Source organism: Ascaphus truei, chromosome 2 (assembly GCF_040206685.1).
Source record: "Ascaphus truei isolate aAscTru1 chromosome 2, aAscTru1.hap1, whole genome shotgun sequence".
NCBI classification, from domain to species: domain Eukaryota; kingdom Metazoa; phylum Chordata; class Amphibia; order Anura; family Ascaphidae; genus Ascaphus; species Ascaphus truei.
The window spans coordinates 333424376-333447427 of NC_134484.1; the positions used below are offsets into that span (position 1 = coordinate 333424376).

The following is a 23052-nucleotide window of genomic DNA, read 5'->3' on the forward strand; positions in this document are numbered from 1 at the left end:
ATTAGACTCACATACAGAGGTCAAAGTTTATCGCCTCAGTTCACTCATATATACATTTATATAATCCTTCAACCATCCAATAATTGATTTACATCCACATCCCCAATCATTTCCTCCAGGTCATTCATTTCTTCTAAACAAATATTCATTAATTATCATGCTATAGATCCTATTAGCCCATGTCTGAGGTCCCATATATACCGACACAGGTTAGTTAGGGAGCCCAGACAATTAGGATTCTAAACAAGAACACATCATTGTTTTATTTGTGCATTCAACAATCTGACATAGATGAGAACATTCAGGGCTGCAAGTATTCCCACTAATAGGGATATCCAATTGAGTTATCATTAATCATTATTGGGCGTATATATAACTTGGTGATTATTTCTTAGTACTCACACACCCATAAATATACTGAATGCAGTCCTGTATGAATTTTATCATAATAGTATATTCATGCAATATTGTTTATATATACTACATATTTACACTTGTTTTAGGCATTTGATAACATTATTGATCTGCCAATTTTTAATTATATAACTAATTGATATTGCAAGGTGTTGTGCACTACGAACAGGACACTCATTGTCCCCAATTAATGTTTGTTCCTTTAATTGTCATCACACATGTGTTTATACCAATTAGCTACCAAGTGGTTGATTGACTCATCACTATAAATATGTTCTGACGTAGACTGGTCAGATATCCCCTGATGAAATCACTTTATGTGAAGAAACGCGTAGGGAAGAGCGTTTTTCAGCTGCTGTCACACTGTGATACACAATTCTACTGTATCCTCACTGCCCACCTCATTACGGACTGCCTTTGGGAGTGCAGAGAGACTTCTCTGATCAGCCCCTGCATCGCGGGGTCACGGACTGCAGACCTCACATCCGGAATACACTAACATTGTGGAGGACTTCCGGGTCACATTGTGGTGAGCTGTTTCCTGTATCCCCTGCTGGATGTCGGTTCAGAAGAGCTGAGAAAACCTAGACAGAGAGAGGGCGCGCCATCCAAGGCACATCGTGGGCGGTTGGCGAATGAGTATACTCATTATATGCTTTTATTTATCCTATGTTTGTGAGTTCGCATTTGTTGGTTTTATTCATTTTTATTAAATTGTATTTTTTCATGCTGCACTAGGATCGGGCGCTTTCTTTTCTTGTTGTTCATGTATATATATATATATATATATATATATATATATATATATATATATAATGTATATATGTGTATATATGTATGTATGTTCTTCAGTATTAGGTGATACCTTTTTTATTTGGACTAACAATTTATGTCATAGGACAAGCTTTCAAGAGTTTTCCTCTCTTCCTTAGGTCAGCAATAGTGATAAACAAAGGTTTCTATGACTTAAGACAGAGATTGAAAAAAAAAAAAAATGTAGAACAGAGAGATGTATATGAGGTGGGGTGGGGAAGGCACTGGAAGGGTGTTAAAACAGAGATAAGGAAGGTGATAATTGGGGATGGGGGGGGGCTGTATATCCACAGCAGCACAGAGGGGGCAGAGGATGCTGGGGAGCGGGTGTGGGGGAAGGTATAGGATGGCACAATGGCAGGGAGGACCATTACAACAAGTTATGAGTGTGTGAGAAACCCCATGTCTGCGTTAAGTCCACTTGTTTTGGTGTCAAAGAGTCTTATCATTCTGAGCTCAAATGTTTTCCGTTCTTGGGTGCGTTTGAACATTCCATTGAGGATTTTGATTTTTAAATCATTTATGGAATGATCTGTTTGTGAGAAATTATGTCCCACCGATGAGCAGTATCTTCCTTCTTTGTGGTGTTGTATAGAGTGTCTGTGCATATTCATTCTGCCTTGAAGTTTTTGGCTGGTTTCCCCGATGTAGCATCCTTGGTCACATTTGTTGCACTAAATCATATAAACCACGTTCCTGGATGTGCAGCTGTATGATCCTTTAACATTGAATGTTCCATTGTTGTGACTGGCTGTGGGATCTTGGCATATATGTTTGTAGAGTTTGCAACGTGTGTTGTTGCACGGTTGTGTGCCATTATCAGTGTCTTTAAGTTCGTTGTCAAGTTTTCTGTTGACTAATTTCTGTTTGAGGTTTGGTGGTTGCCGGAACGCAAGAATGGGAGGTTTGGGAAAGATTTCTTTTAATGTCACATTCTCTTTCAGCATGGGTTGCAGATCTTTGATTATTTTTCGTATTCCCTCTAGGGTAGGGTTGTACAGTATGTGGCCACTATTGGTATGCGTGTGGTAGGTTCTCTCTGTCTGTATTGTAGTAGGTGTTCTCGTGGGGCTTTTAGTGCAGATGTAATAGTTTTGGCAATGGTCTTAGGTTTGTATCCCTTCTGTCTGAACGATTCGGTCAGGGTTGTGAGATGCCTGTTTCTGTCTTCAGTGTCAGAGCATATGCGGTGGTATCTTATAGCCTGGCTGTGTATGATACCTTGTTTTGTATGAGTGGGATGGAAGCTGGAGTTGTGGAGGTAACTGCATCTGTCTGTTGGTTTCTTGTATAAAGATGTGTGTAGTTTGCCATCTTTCAGTGTTACTGTAGTGTCTAGAAAGTTTACTAGGTTTACAGAATAATCCATTTTGAGTTTAATTGATGGATGGAATGGGTTCAGGGACTCATGGAATTATTTTAGGTTTCCTTCACCCACTGTCCATATTACAAAAAGGTCATCAATGTATCTGTAGTATTTGTAGGGTTTGTGGGGCCATGTAGTTAGGAATCTTTGTTCAAACTTTGCCATGAAAAGATTGGCATATTGTGGTGCCATCTTGGTACCCATTGCAGTCCCCATTAGTTGTAGGTACATTTCCTTGTTGAAGCTGAAGTAGTTGTGTGTGAGAATGTATTCTATCAGTTTGGTAATTACATCAGCGCTGTATTTCTGATCCAGGTGAGATGTAAGGAATTGCAAGCATGCCTCAATACCATCCTTTTGAGGGATGTTGCTATAAAGGGATTCTACATCCATGGTAACTAGCAGTGTGTTGGATGGTAGTTGGTTGATGTCTTGTATTCTCTCGATTGCTACACTTTCTCAACACCTATTCTCTTCTAGACCCTCTACAATCTGGCTTCTGCACTGCTCACTCTACTGAAACAGCCCTCACTAAAATAACTGATGACCTCCATGCTGCCTCCCATCGTACTTTCAGTGTCTCTTTTGCCAACACCTCCTCCTCTATTGATCTCTCTGTGGGGGTACCCCAGGACTCCTCTTCTGAAATGTTACTTTTATGTCTGAAGCACTTATTCCCATGATGTATTATTTGTTATTTATATGATTGTCACGTGTAGTACTAATGTGAAGCACTATGTACACTAATGGCGCTATATAAATAAAGACATACATATATACACACATTGATTATACCAACTGCATTTACGGTGTATGTATATAATATATGTATTTGACATCAGCATGTATTAGGCAATCTGGTGCATGTGTTATCTATGCTTGCTGTGTGGTTTTATATTTACTAGAGGTGAGGCCGGCCTTGTAGGTTCAAGGGGTTATTGTTAACCCCTTGTTCTATATATATTTTGTGCTTATAGGCTTTTTTTCTCCTTGCCTTGGGTATTAGGGGTCCATCAGTATCTTCATAGGGGATTTCCCCTGTCTGATACATATTCTATCACAGGAGGATGTCAGGGTTTGTTTTAATATTTTTTGTATTTTATGTTTGATTATTTGTGCTGTTAAATAAATCATAATTTTCTTTGATATTTGTTCTGAGTATACTTGAGTGCTGAGTTGGGATGCTCTTCTTTTTCTTTTCGTTGTTATACATACACACATGTTGTTAAGGTTATTGAGAAAATCTGTGGTATCTTGTATGAAGCTGTTGGTACTCGTGACTAAAGGTTTGAGGATATTCTCCACTAAGCCTGATATTTGTTCAGTGAGTGTATCCATACCTGTTATAATTGGTCTGCCGGGGTTTCCTAGTTTGTGGATTTTGGGAAGCATGTAGAAGATCCTAACTCCTGGGTTGTCAGGTGTTAGTTGCTTCAATTGTGGATGCAAGTGGTTAGGGAATGTTTGAATGAGATTCATGAGTTGCTTTGTATATTCCTGGATTGGATCATGCGTGAGTTTCTTGTTTTAGGTGTTGTCTGTGAGTTGTTTATTGCCTTCTTCTATGTATTTATTTGTGTTAATAAGCACCACTGCGCCTCCTTTATCTGCTGGTTTGATGGTGATGTTGTGGTTGTTTCACATTTCCTTGATTGCAGATCTCTCTATGGGGGATAGGTTGTACATTGTTTTTTTCTGCTGCGCTGATGCTAGCGATCTGCAGCTCTACTGTATGTAGCCGTCTAGTTTGACGTTGCGTCCTGTTGGTGGTGTGAAATAGGTGTTCTTCTTCTGTACTCTGTAATTATGGGGGTGATATATTTTTTGTGGAAATATTCTTTCAGTCATAGACTTCTGAAGAATTCTTCTAGGTCTGAGTACAATTTGATTTGATCCAGTTTGGTGGTGGGACAGAATGTTAGTCCCTTGGACAGAACAGAGATCTCAGGTTTTTAGAGTTTATAATCAGACAGGTTTATAACTCCCGGGCAGGCAGTGTGTTCTTCTGGGTTCAGGGTGTGTACCTGTCTTGAAAAGTCAGTTGGGGTTTCTAGTTGTAAGTAGTTGTCCTGGTTTTTGTTGGTTTGAAATCCCTTATGTTGTGTCCATAGTCTGCAGTCATACTGAGAGAGGATTTGTAGTTTCTTCTGTTTCTTCTTGATTAAGTTCCACTGTAATCTCTTGTGCAGAATTTGCATATCTTTTTCCAGTTTGTTGGTATTTGCACTGCTTTGCAATTGCATGGAGTATTGTACATTTTTGCCATTATAATTCCTGTTTTTTCCCATATAGTTGATGGATCAGTTTGTTTCTCAGTTTCTTACTGGTGCAGGAAATGAGCACACAGCGCCACCTTTTGATATATATATATATTATTACTACATATTTCGACTATATGGAAACACTTCACTTTCACTGCTGCAAACTACTTCAGGGAACGTCTTCAATAGAGAAAAAATTTAATCTCTCAACTTCTCTGGTCAACGTGACAAATTTAGAAGAGCTTTATATATGTTAGAATTATACCATGTGAAAAACATTTAAAAACATGTCAAATGTGGAAATCGGGCGGCCTGGTTTAATTGTAACTTTTGTATCATATCGTTTTTGAAAATTGAACATCTTTTGCACTTAAGCAAGATAATTGATATATACGGTATATATAAATATTTAACAGATGTAGGTCCAGTAAGAAGGAGACAGTACTCAGATGTTTGTATTTCAAAAGTGTATACAGTATTGAAAATACAGGGCACCGCAACCGACGTTTCGGTCCGTGTAGAGGGACCTTCCTCAGGGTTGTGTGCAGACAGGAAATGGAAATGTCCGTGTCCATGTATAGAGGTCTTGTCCAGTTGTCTGTCTGTCAGCATACAGTCCTTCTGTGTGCATCAAGACATCATATTTTCCTCAGGTCAGCCCAGTTGTGGGCTAAGGAAAATCTCTGCAGTCCTCTTTCTCCTTATGTCAGCCCAAATGTGAGCTAAGGAATCTCTTTCCTGTCTCCAACAGGATGCTTTTTTTACAGATTTAATTGGCCAGGTGGAGTCTGGTTAATCGCCTGCTGCACTTAACCAGATCCCTGCTGGATTTTAGAGATAGTTTCTTCAACAGGAAAAAGTCCCTGTTACAGGTACAAAAATACAATTACAGTTACATTGGTATTTTCTCATGCAGGGCCATATTTGCTCAGTAGTTTTCTATCCAAAGGCATATTCCATCCCTGTAAGACACCTTGCAGCCCATTAAAGTCAATAGACTGTTAAGTGTTTTATTGAGGGCCGGAGGGTGTTTTGCGGCATAAGGCAGCTTAGTAAATATTTTCCTAAATGCTCTTGCAATTACCAAATTAATAACTTTATTTGATGAAAAACATATGAGTATTGAGAACATTTGTAACGTGCGAATGAAAAGAAGCCCCCATCTTAAAGCTGTTAATAATAAGCCTTCTGTTTTAGATAATGACAACAGGGAATTGTTTAGCAAAACAACATCTGTGATGGAACTAGTACAGTACAGTACGTTTCAAGGATTTTGTGTCTATGAAGATGATTTGGTAAACCACTTTGTAATAAAGCATTTTAACTGGAGAGAGCTGAATATGCTTATGAGTTATTCACAAAGCTAAAGCCAAGGGCTTTGTGTCAACATTACATTATGTTCACATTTCCAATTTTGTGTGTATACTTTTACATGCTTCAGATTTTTTTCAATTTGTTTTCTTTTATGCGGATGTGCTTATTTGAGTGTTAAGTGCACTTCAACTTTTCACTGAATATAAACTCATTGGCATCAGTTGGTGACAACTGTAATATTGTTGTACCTGTATTATCTCTAAACCCACTTTCAATTGTTCAATTCTCTTTTATGCACGTCGGCCCGGTGGTTCCACAACCCATTACCTGGCATGAAAGACAGCAGCAGTTCATCAAAAATACAATTGGCCCACAAAATAGAACTGCAGATCCTATTAAAACTGCAGATCCATTCACTTCCTTGGGTAAAATGATGAGCCCCCAAGATTCCATGCTGTGCTATTTTACCCTTTTGCTGCCAGAAGGATGGGCTCCTATGGCAGCAAAAGATGGTTTATACTGACTTATTTATGATTAAGTTCTCTGGTATCTAGCTCAAAAATAGTCATATAAGTATAATGTACAGTATATGTGTATGTAAACTGCATTTTTTTTTTCTTTACCAGCGGGAGTCGACTTGGAGGTTTAGTCACTGTCCTATGCTACTTTTTTAACCACGGTGAAGTAAGTATCAAGAAAACGGAAAGTTCTTAGATAGAGTGCACTTTGAAGACATAAGTTATACTGTATAGTGCATGGGATTAAATCTGGTTGATCTGTCTGTTAGTGTACCTCAGGGTTCCGTTCTGCGATCTCCTCTTTTCTCTCTCTCTATACCAAGGGTAGGCAACTCCAGTCCTCAAGGGCCACCAACAGATCAGGTTTTCAGGATATCCCTGCTTCAGAACAGGTGGCTCAATCAGTGGCTCAGTCGAAGGTTGAGCCACCTGTGCTGAAGTAGGGATAGCCTTAAAACCTGACCGGTTGGTGGCCCTTGAGAACTGGAGTTTCCCACCCTGCTCTACGCACTATCACCTGGTGACCTCATCAACTCTTTTGGCCTCAGGTATCCTCTCCATGCAGATGATACGCAGATATATCTATCCACCCGACCCTCACACCTGCAATCCAGTCTGAAGTCTCTGATTACCTCCTGGCTATATCCTCGTGCATGGTGCTCCGCCGCCTTAAACAATATATATGTCTATAACTGAGCTCCTTTTATTTCCCCCTAAATCTGGTCCAATATCCCTTTTTCCATCACTGTAAATGGTACTACCATCTATCCTGTAGCCAAAGCATGTTGTCTAGGAGTGACATTTGATTCCTGCCTTCCCTTCTCCATTCACATTCATGGCATAACTAAAATATGTCACTTCGTCCTCCGTAATATTGCCAAGATCCGCCCTTCCTTTCAAGTTACTGCTAAAACTCTAATGCATGACCTTATCAAAAACAATGTTTAATTAGAACACATCTACATAGGACATTGTGTCCTATGTAGATGTGTTCTAATTAAACATTATTTTTGATATTTTCTAATACATGTTTGCTTTATCATTATTAATAACGGAGTGCTTTTTGGGGTTCTGTTTTCTTTGTGTGATTAATATTATTTTCCCATAGCACCGCCAAACCTGGGTATTTTTTACAGGTACTTATTTGGCTATAGATGTTATTCATTTCATAGTGTTGATTGCGGTGTCTGCCTTTTGTGTAATAATGTATAAATATATATATATATATATATATATTAACAATATACAATAACTACCAGTGTGTAATGACACAAAATACAATATACAGTATAAGGAACAATATATCACTATATAATGAATAAAGGTGCTAACCAATGTGACAATACTTTCCCTAATCTTTGCTGCCAAGAAGGTTCACGACCCCACAGGTGCCGAGTAGATTTACACTGCGTAGAATGACCTAGGCGCACAAGAGAAAAGAAAGAAGGGGAAAGGGGGGAACAAACATAGCGTAGTATGTCTATAAATAATTATGGTGAGTGCTAAGTGATGCACTTACAATCAGTTGAGGATATTAGAGCTTTTATCCCATCACATAGATCAGGCACACTGTTAAGACTTGGACTGGATTCTGACAAGGTGTTGTCTTGCTTAGATCTTTTTAACCAGTTAGGTTGCTTCCGGATCTTTAAGCTGCCTGCACTGTAGATATTGTCATGTCAGTGTAATATCCAATGGGTAATTAAAGTAAAACAATTGAACGTTTTATTAAAAAATCAATGTAATAATATAGGTATATAAAAAACCTCACATGTGAGATAAAATCGCAGTGTGGAAGAGACACAGCTATATGGGTCTGATATAAATAATGACCCCCTTGAGATGTCAGTTATAGAATATACATTGAGATCATGTAATGGTTAAAGTCTTACGAGGACTTCTCTCCACACTTATATGGTTACCCGTGGTGTGGTGTACACTCAAGTATATCTCCAAACTCACAGGGAACTATATCTTTAGTTGTGGTATAAAGTTCTGTATGGTCTTACAGGGGTTCTCCTCTCGTATCAGTTACCCTCAAACATCGGAGCTATGTCCTTAATTGTATTATACACACAACCAGTCCCGTGTTATAATTAGAATGTTCTCACCGGGATTCACCTTACGTATCGGTTACCCTAGGTTTAGTCGGTCCCGCTCCTGATGTAACTATGCTGATCTCCCGATAGATACGTCCTCCATCTTCTTGATGCTTGCTCCCAGTGTTCAGCCGCACATGGGGTTCGACTTTCGCGTAGGTTACCCTCGGTGAAGTCGGTCCCACTCCTGGTGTAGCGATGTGGAGCTCACAGTAAACACGTCCTCCGTCCTTCGGACACTCGCTCCTAATGTGCAGCCTCACACTTCCGTGTCACGTGGATCTCGCGAGACTCCACCTTTGCCGTGACACCGGTAACTGACACCTTCGATCACAATCGCTGTTGATCTCACGGTGTCTCACACTTCAAACTGCTAGAAATGTCACCCTATGCGTTTCACCGTTGCTGCTTCTTCAGGGGTTAATGATGAACTACCTGTCCCTATTTATATATATAGTCACCGCTCTCTTCTGATTGGATAATTAATCACAGCACATGTTCTTTCAATCAAACAACTATACCTCATAATAAATTATTCTAATAGCTTTGTTATTCATTTACATTCAAACAGCCTAATTTGTCATGTATGGTTTAGGGAATAATTGAAACATTCAAATACATTGGAGCATTCAAAAGTATATACCAATAATAGACAACTCGTCACTCATTAATAGAGGTATAATGGTATATATACACCCATTATAGATCTAAGAAAATGAATTGTTGTGATGTCACTTATACCAAACTGGCATAATACACAAGAGGGGGTGATTTATATTCTATTGACAATAATGAATCAATTGTCATGTGGCAAATAATGTTACTATGAAAAGATTGATCCAAAGTAGAATGGTATAAACCATCTCACCTTATGATGGATACATAGGGGCCTATGCCGGAAACGGCGATAATGGCCATTCGCCAGACGTAGAACTCGCCATCTGTTTGGCGGATTCCCCTCGCAGTATGCAGGAAGGTGCACATACTGCTGCGGCCGAGTTTATTCGAGCATTTGCCCGTTCTCAGCCGCAGCAGTTACCTGGCGCGCGCCGGAGGGTGCCGGGCGCGCGCCGAAGCAGCGGAGGAGAGGCCCGCCGATCGCGGCTTCCCCCTCTCCTCTCCGGGTCCGCCGGGTCCCCCGGAACCCCCTGCCGCCGTCCCCCACATCGCGGGACACCAGGGCTCCCTCGGGGAGCCCTGGACGCGCGTGCAGGGGGCGCAGGCACCCGATGACGCGTGACCGCGCATCGGTGACGTGCGGCACGCCGAGGGGATGCCACTTGCAAGCCGGGAAATCTCCCGGCTTGCGGAACTGGCCACACTTCAATAAAGTGTGTCGCCAGTGTATCTGTGAGAGGAAATCCAGCAGAGAGATGGCAAGCCCTGGCGAGAAGGGCTCCGCTGGCGAGGTCAGCAGAGAGCGAGATCCGCCTCTCTCTGCACAAATCTCGCCGGCAAATAAAAAATGTTTACATTACAATTGGATTAATATTGTAGATGTGCAGGGGGTCTCCGGAGATGAACCGCACTGGTTTTATGTCCGGGGACCCCCTGCTTCACGAGATACAGGCCCCGTTATGAGGTGCCGGTATCTCCTATGCATGGAGATAGCCCGATCACGTGACGCGGGACATTTCCATTCATAGGAGATACCGGCACCCCATAACCGGGCCTGTATCTCGGGAAGCAGGGGGTCCCCGGACATAAAACCAACACGGTTCATCTCCGGAGACCCCCTGCACATGTACACTATTAATACAAATACATTAATGCTGCTTCATTACCTTAGCGGCTATCCGTTAGCGGCTACACACCGGGGGGCCTACCCTCCCTCCCTTGGGGACAATACCCCCTGACCCCAATACCCACATTCAAAACAATACACAGACCTGCAATAAACATAACAATAATTAATAAACAATACATAACCCACCCACCCCCTGTGCCCCCTCATAAATCATCATTTATTATTTTACATACAGGGTTAATACCCCAGACCTACGGGAGTCCCCGGTGGGCCCGACGGATGTCCGTAGGCCCCACAGTGGCCCAGCAAAGGGTTTCACACAGGGTCTGGAGGCCTACGGGTGGTCCCCGCCAGGCACCGTGGGCCTCCAGGTGGTCCCCGGGGGACACCGTGGGCCCCAAATGGGGTCTCCACGGGTAGGTCTGCGGGTGTCTGGGGGTCTCCGGGTCAGCCCCACAGGTGTCTGAGGGTCCTCGGGTGGTTCCCACGAGATCTGGGGGCCCTAGGGTGGTCCCTATGGGTCAGCGGTGCCCCCACAGATGTGGGGCCACCTGTTCTTCCCCGCAGGTGTCCCCGCGATCTCATTGGCTCTAGCCCCATGTGACGGCGCCATTTTGGTTTTGTTGACGTCATGTTAAAGGGAAATGAATAATAATGTATTATTATGTAGTTATTTTGCCCATTACTTTACCTGTGTTTGGTGCTGCGGGGGGGTTGGTTCTTTTATTTAAATGTAGGAGCATGTTTATTTTTTTTTACATACAGGGTTGTGTGTGTGCGTGTGTTTGTTTGTGTATATATTTATAGCAAATAAAAAGATCACTTGTGAGCACATTCACATGTCTTAGGCAGGTCTGCAACCCTGCCTTTTACCATTATCACCCAGCATACAGTGTTTCCACCGCAGCAAGGGATTCTGGAAAATGACATGCAAATGAGCACACCGTGTCACCTTTTGCCTGAAAAACCATTGTTACATGGAGCCCATATAAGCTAATGCTCGCTGTTAGCACAGCTTTAAAAGCACAGGAATCAGATGCAAAGCCAGAAAAAAACATTCACAGACATGTTTCAACATTAATGGGTATCATCAGTTTACCATCACCCATCACGTTTTAAAATATTTAAAACACACACACACACACATATATATAGTACAGTAGCGGATTTATAAAACCGCCGCTCATAGGCACTTACTCCTCCTTCATGCCACCCTCCTTCAGCATCAATTGGAGCTGCGACGTCCCATGGCGTTGCATTGCCATAGCAACGTGACATCACATGGCGTCTCACCATGGTAATGTGATGTCACAGTGTCATTTGTTGCTAAAGAAGGAGAAGGTAAGAACTCTAGAGCGGCCCCACACTCTCCCCCGGTAATCAGTGGGGAATAGAGCGGGGCCTCTGTATATGGAATAGAAAAAAACAGTGTGCAAAAGCTTAGCATCCTTTTGTTGATTTGGGGTACAGTGTATTCAGTAGCTTTTTTCAGTAGCTTTTTTCAGCTCTGTCCTAACTGATCTTAACTTCCAACAGAGGGCACTAATTCCATATAAAGTTTCCTGCACCTGCTGAAATGCATTCTTAATTCCAGTATGAAAATAAAATTGTCTGCAAGTGGTATCGTGAGTTACCGCTGGTCAAATACTCTATTTTTAAAATCAGGGGAGTGAGACTTGGAAAACACATTTATACCCAAACAGGTAGGCCAAAAATACATGTTAGTGGCACCAAAAGCGTCATTATTTTCTTCTGGAATTTACAGTCTCAAATGCCAGAGTCTTCCACCTTTCAATCTCTCTCACACCTATCTCACGCACCGCCCTCTCTGTCACCCTCCCCCACACTCTCTCACCCACCTCCCTCTCTTTCTCCCCTTCTTTCCTTTTACACCCCCTCTCTTTCACCCCCCTCTCTCTCACCCACTCCCTCTTCTCAACCACCCACCCTCCTCTCTCTCTCTCACCCAACCCCTCCTCTCAACCACCCACCCCCCTCACCAACCCTTCCCTCTTTCTCACACACCACTCCCTCTCTCTCACCAACCCCTCTCTCTCATCCCTCTCTATCACCCACCCACTCCCCTCTCTCTCTCACCAATACCCTCTCACCCCTCTCTCCCCCTTCTCATCCGCCCTCACCTCTCACCACCCCACTCACTACCCTTCACCCCTCTCTGACTTCACAATAACCCCCCTCCCCCTCTCACCGATCCTCTCTCTATTTTTAAAAATCAGGGGAGTGAGCCAGGGAAAACATCTTGTAAGCACACATTTGTACCCCAACAGCTTCTTGGGTGGTCAAAAATTCATGTTGCTTGCCCCAAAAGCGACATTATTTCCTTCTGGAATTTACAGTCTCAAATGCCAGCGCCTGATGTTCTTAACCCTCACTGCATAAAATCGTTGACACACAGTTATACACATACAGAAATACTAATGCACAGGGAGGGTTTTTTTGTGAAAAAACGAGGTGTCATGCCGACAGCTTTCCCAGGGCCCAGTGTTGGCGGCCTTGCGAGCCTTCCACCTCTCAATTTATCTTGTTCCTCTCTCACTCACCCCCCTCTCCCTCACTCACTCTCTTTCATCCCCTCTCTTTTTCACCCCCTCTTTCTTTCTCCCACCCCCTTTCTCTTTCTCCGACCCACATCTCAACCATCCTCACCTCTCTCTTTCTCTCTCACCCCCACCTCTCACTCAGCCCCCACCTCTCACTCACCTCCACTCTCACCCCCCCATCTCACCCACCCCCACCTCTCTCATCAACCCCCACCTCTCTCACCCACTCCCAACCTCGCTCTCACTCACCCCACCTCTCTCACCCACCCCACCTCTCTCACCCAACCCCACCTCTCCCTCTCACCAAACCCCTCCTCTCTCTCACCCAATCCCACCTCTCTCTCACCCAATCCCACCTCTCTCACCCACTCCCAACCTCGCTCTCACTCACCCCACCTCTCTCACCCACCCCACCTCTCTCACCCAACCCCACCTCTCCCTCTCACCAAACCCCTCCTCTCTCTCACCCAATCCCACCTCTCTCTCACCCAATCCCACCTCTCTCACCCAACTCCACCTCTCTCACCCAACCCCCACCTCTCTCACCCAACCTCCACATTTCTCACCCACCCACCATACCTCACTACCCACCCCACCTCTCTCACTCACATCTACCTTTCTCTCTCTCACCCAACCAACCCCCCATCTCTCTCACCCCCACATCACCTCTCTCTTTCTCTCTCACCCCCACCTCTCACTCAGCCCTCACCTATCACTCACCTCCACACTCACCAACCCACCCCACCTCTCATCAACCCCTACCTCTCACCCACTCCCAACTTCGCTCTCTCTCTCACCCACTCCCACCTCTCTCACCCACTCCCACCTCTTTTTCACCCACTCCCACCTCTCTCTCACCCAACTCCACCTCTCTGTCTCCCAAACTCACCTCTCACCCAACCTCCACCTCTCACCTAACCTCCACCTCTCTCAGCCACCCACCATACCCTACCACCCACCCCACCTCTCTCACCCACCTCCACCTTTCTCTCACCCAATCTCCCATATCTCTCACCCAATCCTCCACCTCTTCTCACCCAACCCTCCACCTATCTCTCCCTCTTCCACCCAGCCCCCCACCTCTCTTTTTCATCCAAGCCCCACCTCTCTCTCACCAAAACCCCACACCTGTTTCTTTCACCCAACCCCCACCTCTCTCTCTCTCTCTCTCTCTCTCTCTCTCTCTCTCTCACACACACACCCAACCCCCACCCCTCTCTCTCCCACCCTACCTTGCATCTCCCTATCACCTAACCCCCATCTGTCTTTCACCCAACTGCCAACCTCTCTCTTTCACCCAACCCCCCACCTCTCTCTCTCACCCAACCCCCCACCTCTCTCTCACCGCCCACCTCACTCTCACCCACACCCACCTTTCTCTTTCATTCAACCCCCAACTCTCTCTCTCTCACCCTAACCCCCCACCTCTTTATATCTCTCACACCCAACCACTCACTCCTCTCTCTCCCCCAACAATCCACCCCTCTCTCACCCTACCCGACCCCACTCTCTCACCTAACCCCCCACCTCTCTCTCACCCAACCTCACCTCTCTCATCCAACCTCACCTGTCACCCAACTTCCCCCTCTCTCACTGACCCACCCCCTCTATCACTCACCCCTCTTTCACCCACCCACCTCTCTCACCCAACCCCACCTCTCACCCACCTACCCCACTTCTCTCACCCAACCTCATCTCTCACCCAACCTCATCTCTCACCCAACCACCACCTCACTCACTGACCCACCCCCATCGCTCCCACCCACTACACCTCTCTCACCCACCCACCCCAACCCCCACCTCTCTCTCACCCAACCCTCCACCTCTCACCCAACACTCCACCTTTCTCTCACCCAACCCTCCACCACTTTTACCCATCCCTCTCTTTCTCACTCAACACTCCACCCCTCTCTTTCTCACTCAACACTCCACCCCTCTCTCACCCTACCCCACACCTGTCTCTCACCAAACCCCCCACTTGTCTCTTTCACGCAACCTCTCCCTACCCCTCACCCAACCCCCACCTCATCTCTCTCTCTCACCCAACCCTCCACCTTTTACCCAACCCCCCATCCCTCTCTTTCTCACTCAACACTCCACCCCTCTCTTTCTCACTCAACACTCCACCCCTCTCTCACCCTACCCCACACCTGTCTCTCACCAAACCCCCCACTTGTCTCTTTCACGCAACCTCTCCCTTCCCCCTCACCCAACCCCCACCTCATCTCTCTCTCACACCCAAGCCCCACCCCTCTCTCTCACCCAACACTCCACCCCTCTCTCACCCTACCCAGCACCTCTCTCTCACCCAACCCCCCACCAGTCTCTTTCTCAGAGAGAGAGAGAGATATGGGGGTTTGGGTGTGAGAGAGATAGAGGCGGGGGTTGGGTGAGAGAGAGGTGGGGGGTTGGGTGAGAGAGAGGTGCAGGGTTGGGTGAGAGAGGCGCGGGGTAGGGTGAGAGAGAAGTGGATGTTGGGTGAGAGAGAGGTGGGGAGTTGGGTTAGAGAGAGAAAAGTGGGGGTGGGTGGGTGAGTGAAATGTGGTTGGGGGTGGGTGAGAGAGAGGTAGTGGTGGGTGAGTGAGTTCAAGGTGAGAGAGGTGGGAGTATGTGAGAGGTGGGTGTGAGAGGTCCGGGGTTGGTGAGAGGTGGGGGGAGTTGGTGAGGGAGGAGGGTGAGTGAGAGGTGAGGGTGGGTGAGAGAAAGGTGGGGGTGGGTGAAAGAGGGAGGGGTTGAGAGAGGTGGGTGAAATAGGGGCATGGGTGAGAGGGGGGGTGAGAGAGAGTGGGATCAGAGAAAGATAAAGGGGGTGGGAAAAAAATAGAGGGTGAAAAATAGGTGGTGAAAGAGATAGGTGGGGTTGGAGTGTGAGTGGTGGGTGAGAGGTGAGGTTGGATGAGAGAGAGAGAGATGGGGTTGGTTGAAAGAGGTGGTGTTGGTTGAAAGAGGAGGGATTGATTGAGAGAGGTGGTGTTGGTTGAAAGAGGAGGGATTGATTGAGAGAGGTGGTGTTGGTTGAGAGAGGTGGGAGTGGGTGAAAGAGGTGGAGGGGGTGAGAGAGATGGGGGTGAGTGAGAGAGGGGTTGAACGAAAGAATGTGGTCGGAGAAAGAGAAAAGGGGGTTGGAGAAAGATAGAGGCAGTGAAAAAGACGGGACTGGGTGAAAGAGAGAGGTGGGGTTTGAGGGTGAAAGAAAGAGGTGGGAGGGGTGACAGTTGAGAGAGAGGTGGAGGGGTGAGTGAAAGAGAGAGGTAGGTGAGGGGTTGGTGGGGTGGGTGAGAGAGAGAGGTGGGGGTTGGGTGAGAGAGGTGGGAGTCGGTGTGAGAGAGATAAAACAACATAGGTGAGTAATCTTTCCTCCTCACAGATGTTGTGTGTGGTGGCTTACAAGCAACAGACTACGCGTTTCGCAATGGCTGCTTCGTCTGGAGTCTTTTGCAGAACACAGAGAGACATACACACCACACAGAGAGAGAGAGAGACACACACACACACTGACTGACATACACGCATAATGACTGACACACACAAGCTGACTGACACACACACACACACTGACTGACACACACACACACACACACACACACTGACTGACACATTCACTGACTGACACACACACACATACTGACTCACACACACACACTGACTGACACACACTGACTGACACATTCACTGACTGACACATTCACTGACTGACACATACACAGACTGACACCACACCCCCCAGTGAAGCGCCGAACACCGCCCCCGAGTGATGTGCCTATCCGCCAACCCCCCCCCCCCCAGTGAGCTGCCGAGCACCTCCCATGTCCCGTACCTCTGCTGGGGGGCTGGCTGCAGCAGGAAACACAGCCCGCAGCTCCGCCGGGGGGAGGAGACTCAGACAGAGTCCCCCATGTCCGCAGCTCCGCCGGGGTGGGGGGAGGTCAGGAGGCGGGGGTAGGACACAGAGAGAGACATACACACCACAGAGAGAGAGAGGGACACACACACACACACTGACTGACACACGGAGACACAAATAATTCAGTTACTATAAATATAGACGTACAAATAGCTAAAACATGCGGTCAAACTTCTTTGTGTTTTGGAAGAGAATTTGTGTAGTGATTTTTAATTAAAAACATCACCATCACAAATACAATTTCTGTGACAAAAAACAAAGAAGTTTCACTTACTATGCGCGTGCACAGCACACACAGCTTTTTTTTTTTTTTAATTTTGATGATGTACGCAAAATATCCAATTACCAGTGAACACAGGGTGGATAACTCATAGCAGAAAAATATGAAAAAGACTTTTCATATTCTGCTTTCTAAAACGTCGCCATTCAAGTAATCTGGAATCATAGTCCCAGGCATAGAGGCTCCTGGCACAAACTGCTATCTGTATCAAGATAACTAGAGGTGAGGAAGAGTTATAAATGGTCCTAACTGCTTTCTGAAAGAGATCACAGGGCTTTCAAATATTTGATGGCATCCTGTGAACATAATTGTTCTTTGGGAAAATAAAATTCTTGCGGCTAGAGAACTCAACTTGTGTCATCACCCATCTCCCTGGATCTGTCAGCACTCACTGACAAATGAGGAAACTGGATCTATGTTGGACACCAAGTTTAGAGAGATATGTAATGTGTCTCCATTTAATCCCTCTGCTACTGACAGCTTGAACACAATGAAACACAGCTTCTGCAGTCATAGCAGACATCTTAGTAGGGTCTACGACCTATCCATCACCTTGTCAGTAATGTGCAAGTAATTGGGATTTTAAAAATATATATATATTGTATGTTTTTCAAACATAATTCTTTTGCCTTCATTCATACTTTGAATATATAATTCCATATTTCGCTGAGGCAAAACGTACTGGTAATATAAAAATGGCAATCTTTTTTAATGGATCCAAACTCAGACATAAGTGTTAATAATAAAAAGTGGAGGTTATATTAATAAAAGCATTTTGATTTATTATTATTATTTTAATGAAAACAATTTTCAAGTTCCAAAACATTTTGCCTTATACTAGAAACACCTCATCAAAACTCCTAAGGGGTATTAAATGATTTCTGGTGTGGTTCTTTTAGGGTCAAAATAACAAAAATAGACTAGTACAATAGTCTTGCAAATAAAAATGTATTGAAAAATGATGTTTCGGTCTAAAATTACAACTTCGTCGGGATTTAACATACAACAGTGTCACTGTGAATGTATATAATGCTCCCAATCCCCAGATAATCCACCAAAAACACAAACCCCACTAATCCAAAGCCACTACATGACATCATTGATGAGGACCAATGCTAGGAGCGTACAATCTAACCCATTACTCTAATATCTAAATGAGACCATGGAAAGTATACACCAGACGGGGAAAAATGCCAAACATGCAGAAAACAAATGGTTAAAAAGTGAACCACAGCTGTGTTCATAAATCAAATGCACTATAATAATGGAGCCAGTACAACTCTTCTTACATATAATACAAAATAAAGTTGTAAAATCAGGATGTAATAGATCACACTTGCTTCAAAAGTGCAGATTGAAATACGATGAAGCAGCATGAAATAAAGTATGTAACAGTGTATAGACTATAGAGCATTCACAACTGAACATATATAAACCTCTAATAGCATACACATAAATTAATTCATAACCATCCAAAGCAGCAGGAGAGGAACAAGAAATGTAACCAGAGATGTATGCACCAGCGGATAGATTTATACCTCTATGTTTCCCTATGAAGCAGTTTACAATATACCCATCATAAGGTAGAATTTACTGTGGGGCGACATACAGTATTATGGAGGCCATACAGTATACATGAACTGCGTTGGTTTCCTGAGATGCATTGTCCTACCTGACATGTAATGTCTGAGTGATAGTAATATCTTGTACGTGCAATACTTACCTGCTCGCAATTTAGCACTTTAAATTTGTTTAATACACTATGAGTCGTGTGTCACGGTAGCTTATGACAAGATATAATTAACACCAAATATCTGGGTTGAACTGAACGAGGCTTAGATATAATAAAATATATTTATTCCTTAAAAAAGGTGAACACAGCAATATAGTACAATTAACAGGCAAGAAGGTAACACTTACTTAGGGTTGGGGGATGGAGAAGTATCAGCTAGCAATTCTCCAGCAATCCGGTGAAATTCCAGGTGGAATCAGAAGCACAACTAAAAACTGTAGGGTTGACACAGTTTATATACCTGTGTAACCCTATTCTTAACATTGAATACAGACTATTGGTGAACAATTATCTATATCCAATCCCTAACGTGGAGACACAGATTAACCCATGCCCCCCAGCTAATTAGCCCATGTGTACTGGGACTCTATGGGTAGCCCCATAATTAAATCAGGGGCAACGACCAGTCTACCAAATGAAGTATCTGCATTGTTTGTAGGTGTAGACATAACACTTACAAACCACTCCAGTTTGATGATTCTCCGCCCTCAGGTAACAATTAGAGTGGCAGAATCTTGTTGATTAGTACTTGGTCTGTTGATTAGTACTTAGTGTAAAAAATCAGGGCAATTACCTTTTGATCACAGTGCTTAGGCTCAATCAGCCGGCTGCCCTTCATGACCTATTAGCATAGCAGATGGCGTCTGCATTTTCAGAACAGATCCAAAATACCATACATATACACTTTAATATCTACACATATTAATAAGTTCCATTCTGGTGGGCTCAGTGGGTCGAAATTTGCCAGTTTTTAATGCCTACAGAGACTCCACATATTGGCCAAATATCAGCTCTCTGCGACCTCCAGAACTGGAGATACAGAAATGCACTTTAAAACATCTTTAAAATACAGGATAATGAAACATGGGAACAGGGGAACATACATTTTCATGACATGACAAGGTGTAAACCACCTTCCTGGACTGCAGTCCAGTTAACCCCTTGCCTCCCTGGTGAGGTCAGGGGGTGGCCATATGGGGTGCAACCCCTTTAATACCGGGCCAACCCCCTCTCCCTCTACACCCTCCTAGGACCAGAGTTAACTAAAGTCAGCATGATTAAGCTATTATATCTGGGTGATTTTAGTTTTTATCAGTCTGACACCTATACAATGTATTATTATTTTAAAATTGGTTTGATTCCCTCTGGCTAATCTTTTTTTGTCTGATGTTACCATTTTAGCAACTAATTGCACAGCCAGAGCCCTCATCGCTCCATTCCCTATCTTTATTAGCTCTCTAATATGGACAGGATGGGATAAGGGTAGAGAAAATATGTGGTTCCTCTTTCTTAATACCCAATTGTTTGAATAACACAATTTAAAGCACAATCTCTGACCTTCCTTTACATAAAACACAGAAAACAAAATAACATCACAGAGGACAGGAGACACACAACACTTCACTTATTCCTGAATTAATCTCATGAAGCGCAGGCGAGATTTCCTTTATGTTTTTCTTTGACACTTAAGATTCATGAATAATAAATGAGAATTTTCAAATTAGGTGTTTCACAGTAACTTTAAATAGACTACTAAATGTCCTTCACATAGACTAATTTCACATTTGGCATATGAATTTGTATAGGGTTAGCACATTACCTAACTTGGGAAAGAAACCGGACATTAAATAAAATTGATCAGATTTCTTTAGCAGGAAAACAGAGTAAACATAATACAGAGGAAATAAACATTACAAAGTTTAGACACATACTGTACCGTAACCAGCACCATATGTGATCACCATGACATCAAACCAAATTGTTTCAATTGTTTGCAAACAATTTGTTATATTAAAGAGCTCATAATATGATACCGCATGGTTTTAAATTCTTATTTATTCAACATATTTAGTACGCCCAAGATTTCAGAAGCATAAAAACAAATATGTTTTACACTCACTTGGTAAATCAAAATAAACAGTTTGCTTGAAAATAAACATTATTGAAATAGAGAGACATACAATGAGTGCACATGCTATATGACAAACTCTGAATGACTTCATTAATCAATCTTTATTTGCAACACATGCAAAGATTTGTTGCCTCAGTAACTTTCAGAAACAAATAGACTGCAGTGCATCTCAGAGCCTAAAGAAATTCCCACCACTGTCTGCAACACATGAGGAATCTGAATGCACGGTTCCCAGGGAGAATAGAACTTCACTTAGATCGGGGGTAGCCAACTGCAGTCCTCAAGAGCTACCAACAATCAGATTTTCAGGATATCCCTGCTTCAGCACAGGTGGTGCAATCAAAGCCTGAGCCTCTGATTAAACCACCTGTTCTGAAGCAGGGATATCCTGAAAACGTGACCTGTTAGTAGCTCTTGAAGACTGGAGTTGGCCCACTCCTGAGTCTGAAAGCATTTATTCAGTCTGATAATTTAGACAACACTGAACTTCAGTTTCTTCAGAAATTAAGCAGAATTGCAAGTTTACAAATAAAACAAATGGTACAAAACAAAGGACCTTGTAAATACTATCAACGAGTAAGTAATTTAGTACTCATTATTTTTGCACACATTACACTGCAGTGTGACATTTGTACCTGCTACTTTTTTTTTTACTACATTACTGTATATCTTTTCCCTTTGACAATTGTTATGTTAATGTGACCTTTGTTGTAATTTCTGTATCTCATAGTCTGCCTAATCTATGTGAATGTAATTTCTCTATCTGATCTTTTTTTTCTCATTGCCTTCCTTACAATGTTGTCAACATAAAAATGGATCAATCACAGAGGATGTGTACTCCACTGGGAATTGTCAGGCACTTTATTTTTTAACACATAGAGATCAATTCCCTTGAATACAAATACCACTTGGGATTTATTACACTTCGATCCCACGTCCCCTATTAACCTACTGTTGCTCACTGCCCAGAGCTCTTCTAATGCATACTCACTGGTGGTGTCAAGCCTGCAAGGGTTACCACTAGCACCTAACTTCATCTGCTGTAGAACACACAGTTCTGTTTGCTATCCCAGTCCCTCAATTCAGGGGTCCTGCTCCTCCCGAAATGTCTATGTTCCTCATGTCTCCGGTCACTTAGGTGTTTCCAGACTTGCTTCTTTTTCCAATCACGTGGAGTCACCAATGAAGGAAAGGGAGTCTGACACAAAGATGTTTCTCAAAGTAGATTTTGTTTTATTTAAGCACAGCACACACTTAGGGTAAATAGTATCGATCTGACTCTGTGGGATGAGGAAAGCACCCTGGTCTGGACAGAATCTCTCCCAAAGCAATAGCATATAATGTATACTTGAAAAAGCATTAACTCGACATCATTCTCACCTCATTCTGCACATATGTAATTCTTTCACCACCCTGGCTTTATCTTCTCTGTTCAATTTACCATACCTTCTTTATCTTCTGCATTCCTTTGGGTTAATGTGCATAAGGAGGACATTCTCCTTTCCTTTGAATGCAGTGTCCAAAGCGAGTACCTCAATCATGTATTTGGTTTCTAAGGAGGGACAGTTGAGAGATAAATTTGACTTCTCTGGAGATTTATTTCCATTCTGTCTATTCTACAGCCTTCTTTATATCTGTTGTCTATGGTCTAGCCTAATACTAAACATGAACACTGTTTGCGCAGGAATGCAACACACAAGTAACACACCCTGTCTCTGTTTTGGGGGTTCCACAGTCCAACAGATCCCTTGTAATGAACCAACATGAGAAGTCTTCATAGGCGACTTTTGTAAATGAGCTTTTGAGACCTTACAAGTCTGTAGTTGGCTTCAGAGTTCTCAAATCTTTTATACTTTCAAAATATGTGGAGCATATTGGTATACCAAGTGTTACCACTGCCTCAAAAAATGGAATTAAATTAACATGATGTAATTAATGTTCTTTTTCGCAAGTGCCCATATCACTATTACAATCTTTCACGGTTCATTTACTTATATGAATAGGACATTGTAAAAGGCTTACATTTTAGACTGATAATAAACCTAGATTGAAAATATGTGCATCACTGTTC

General features: G+C 43.5%; 1 protein-coding gene across 6 annotated transcripts in view; it reads left to right on the forward strand.

Moving 5' to 3' along the window:
- Window positions 1-23052, forward strand: part of DPY19L1 (dpy-19 like C-mannosyltransferase 1) — a 251591-nt gene that overhangs the window by 103572 nt on the left and 124967 nt on the right. For all 6 annotated transcript variants that reach the window (XM_075586669.1, XM_075586667.1, XM_075586666.1 and 3 more), the window contains one exon: window positions 6795-6852. In XM_075586669.1, coding sequence (XP_075442784.1) covers window positions 6795-6852 — 58 coding nt within the window. The remainder of the gene's footprint in view (window positions 1-6794; window positions 6853-23052) is intronic.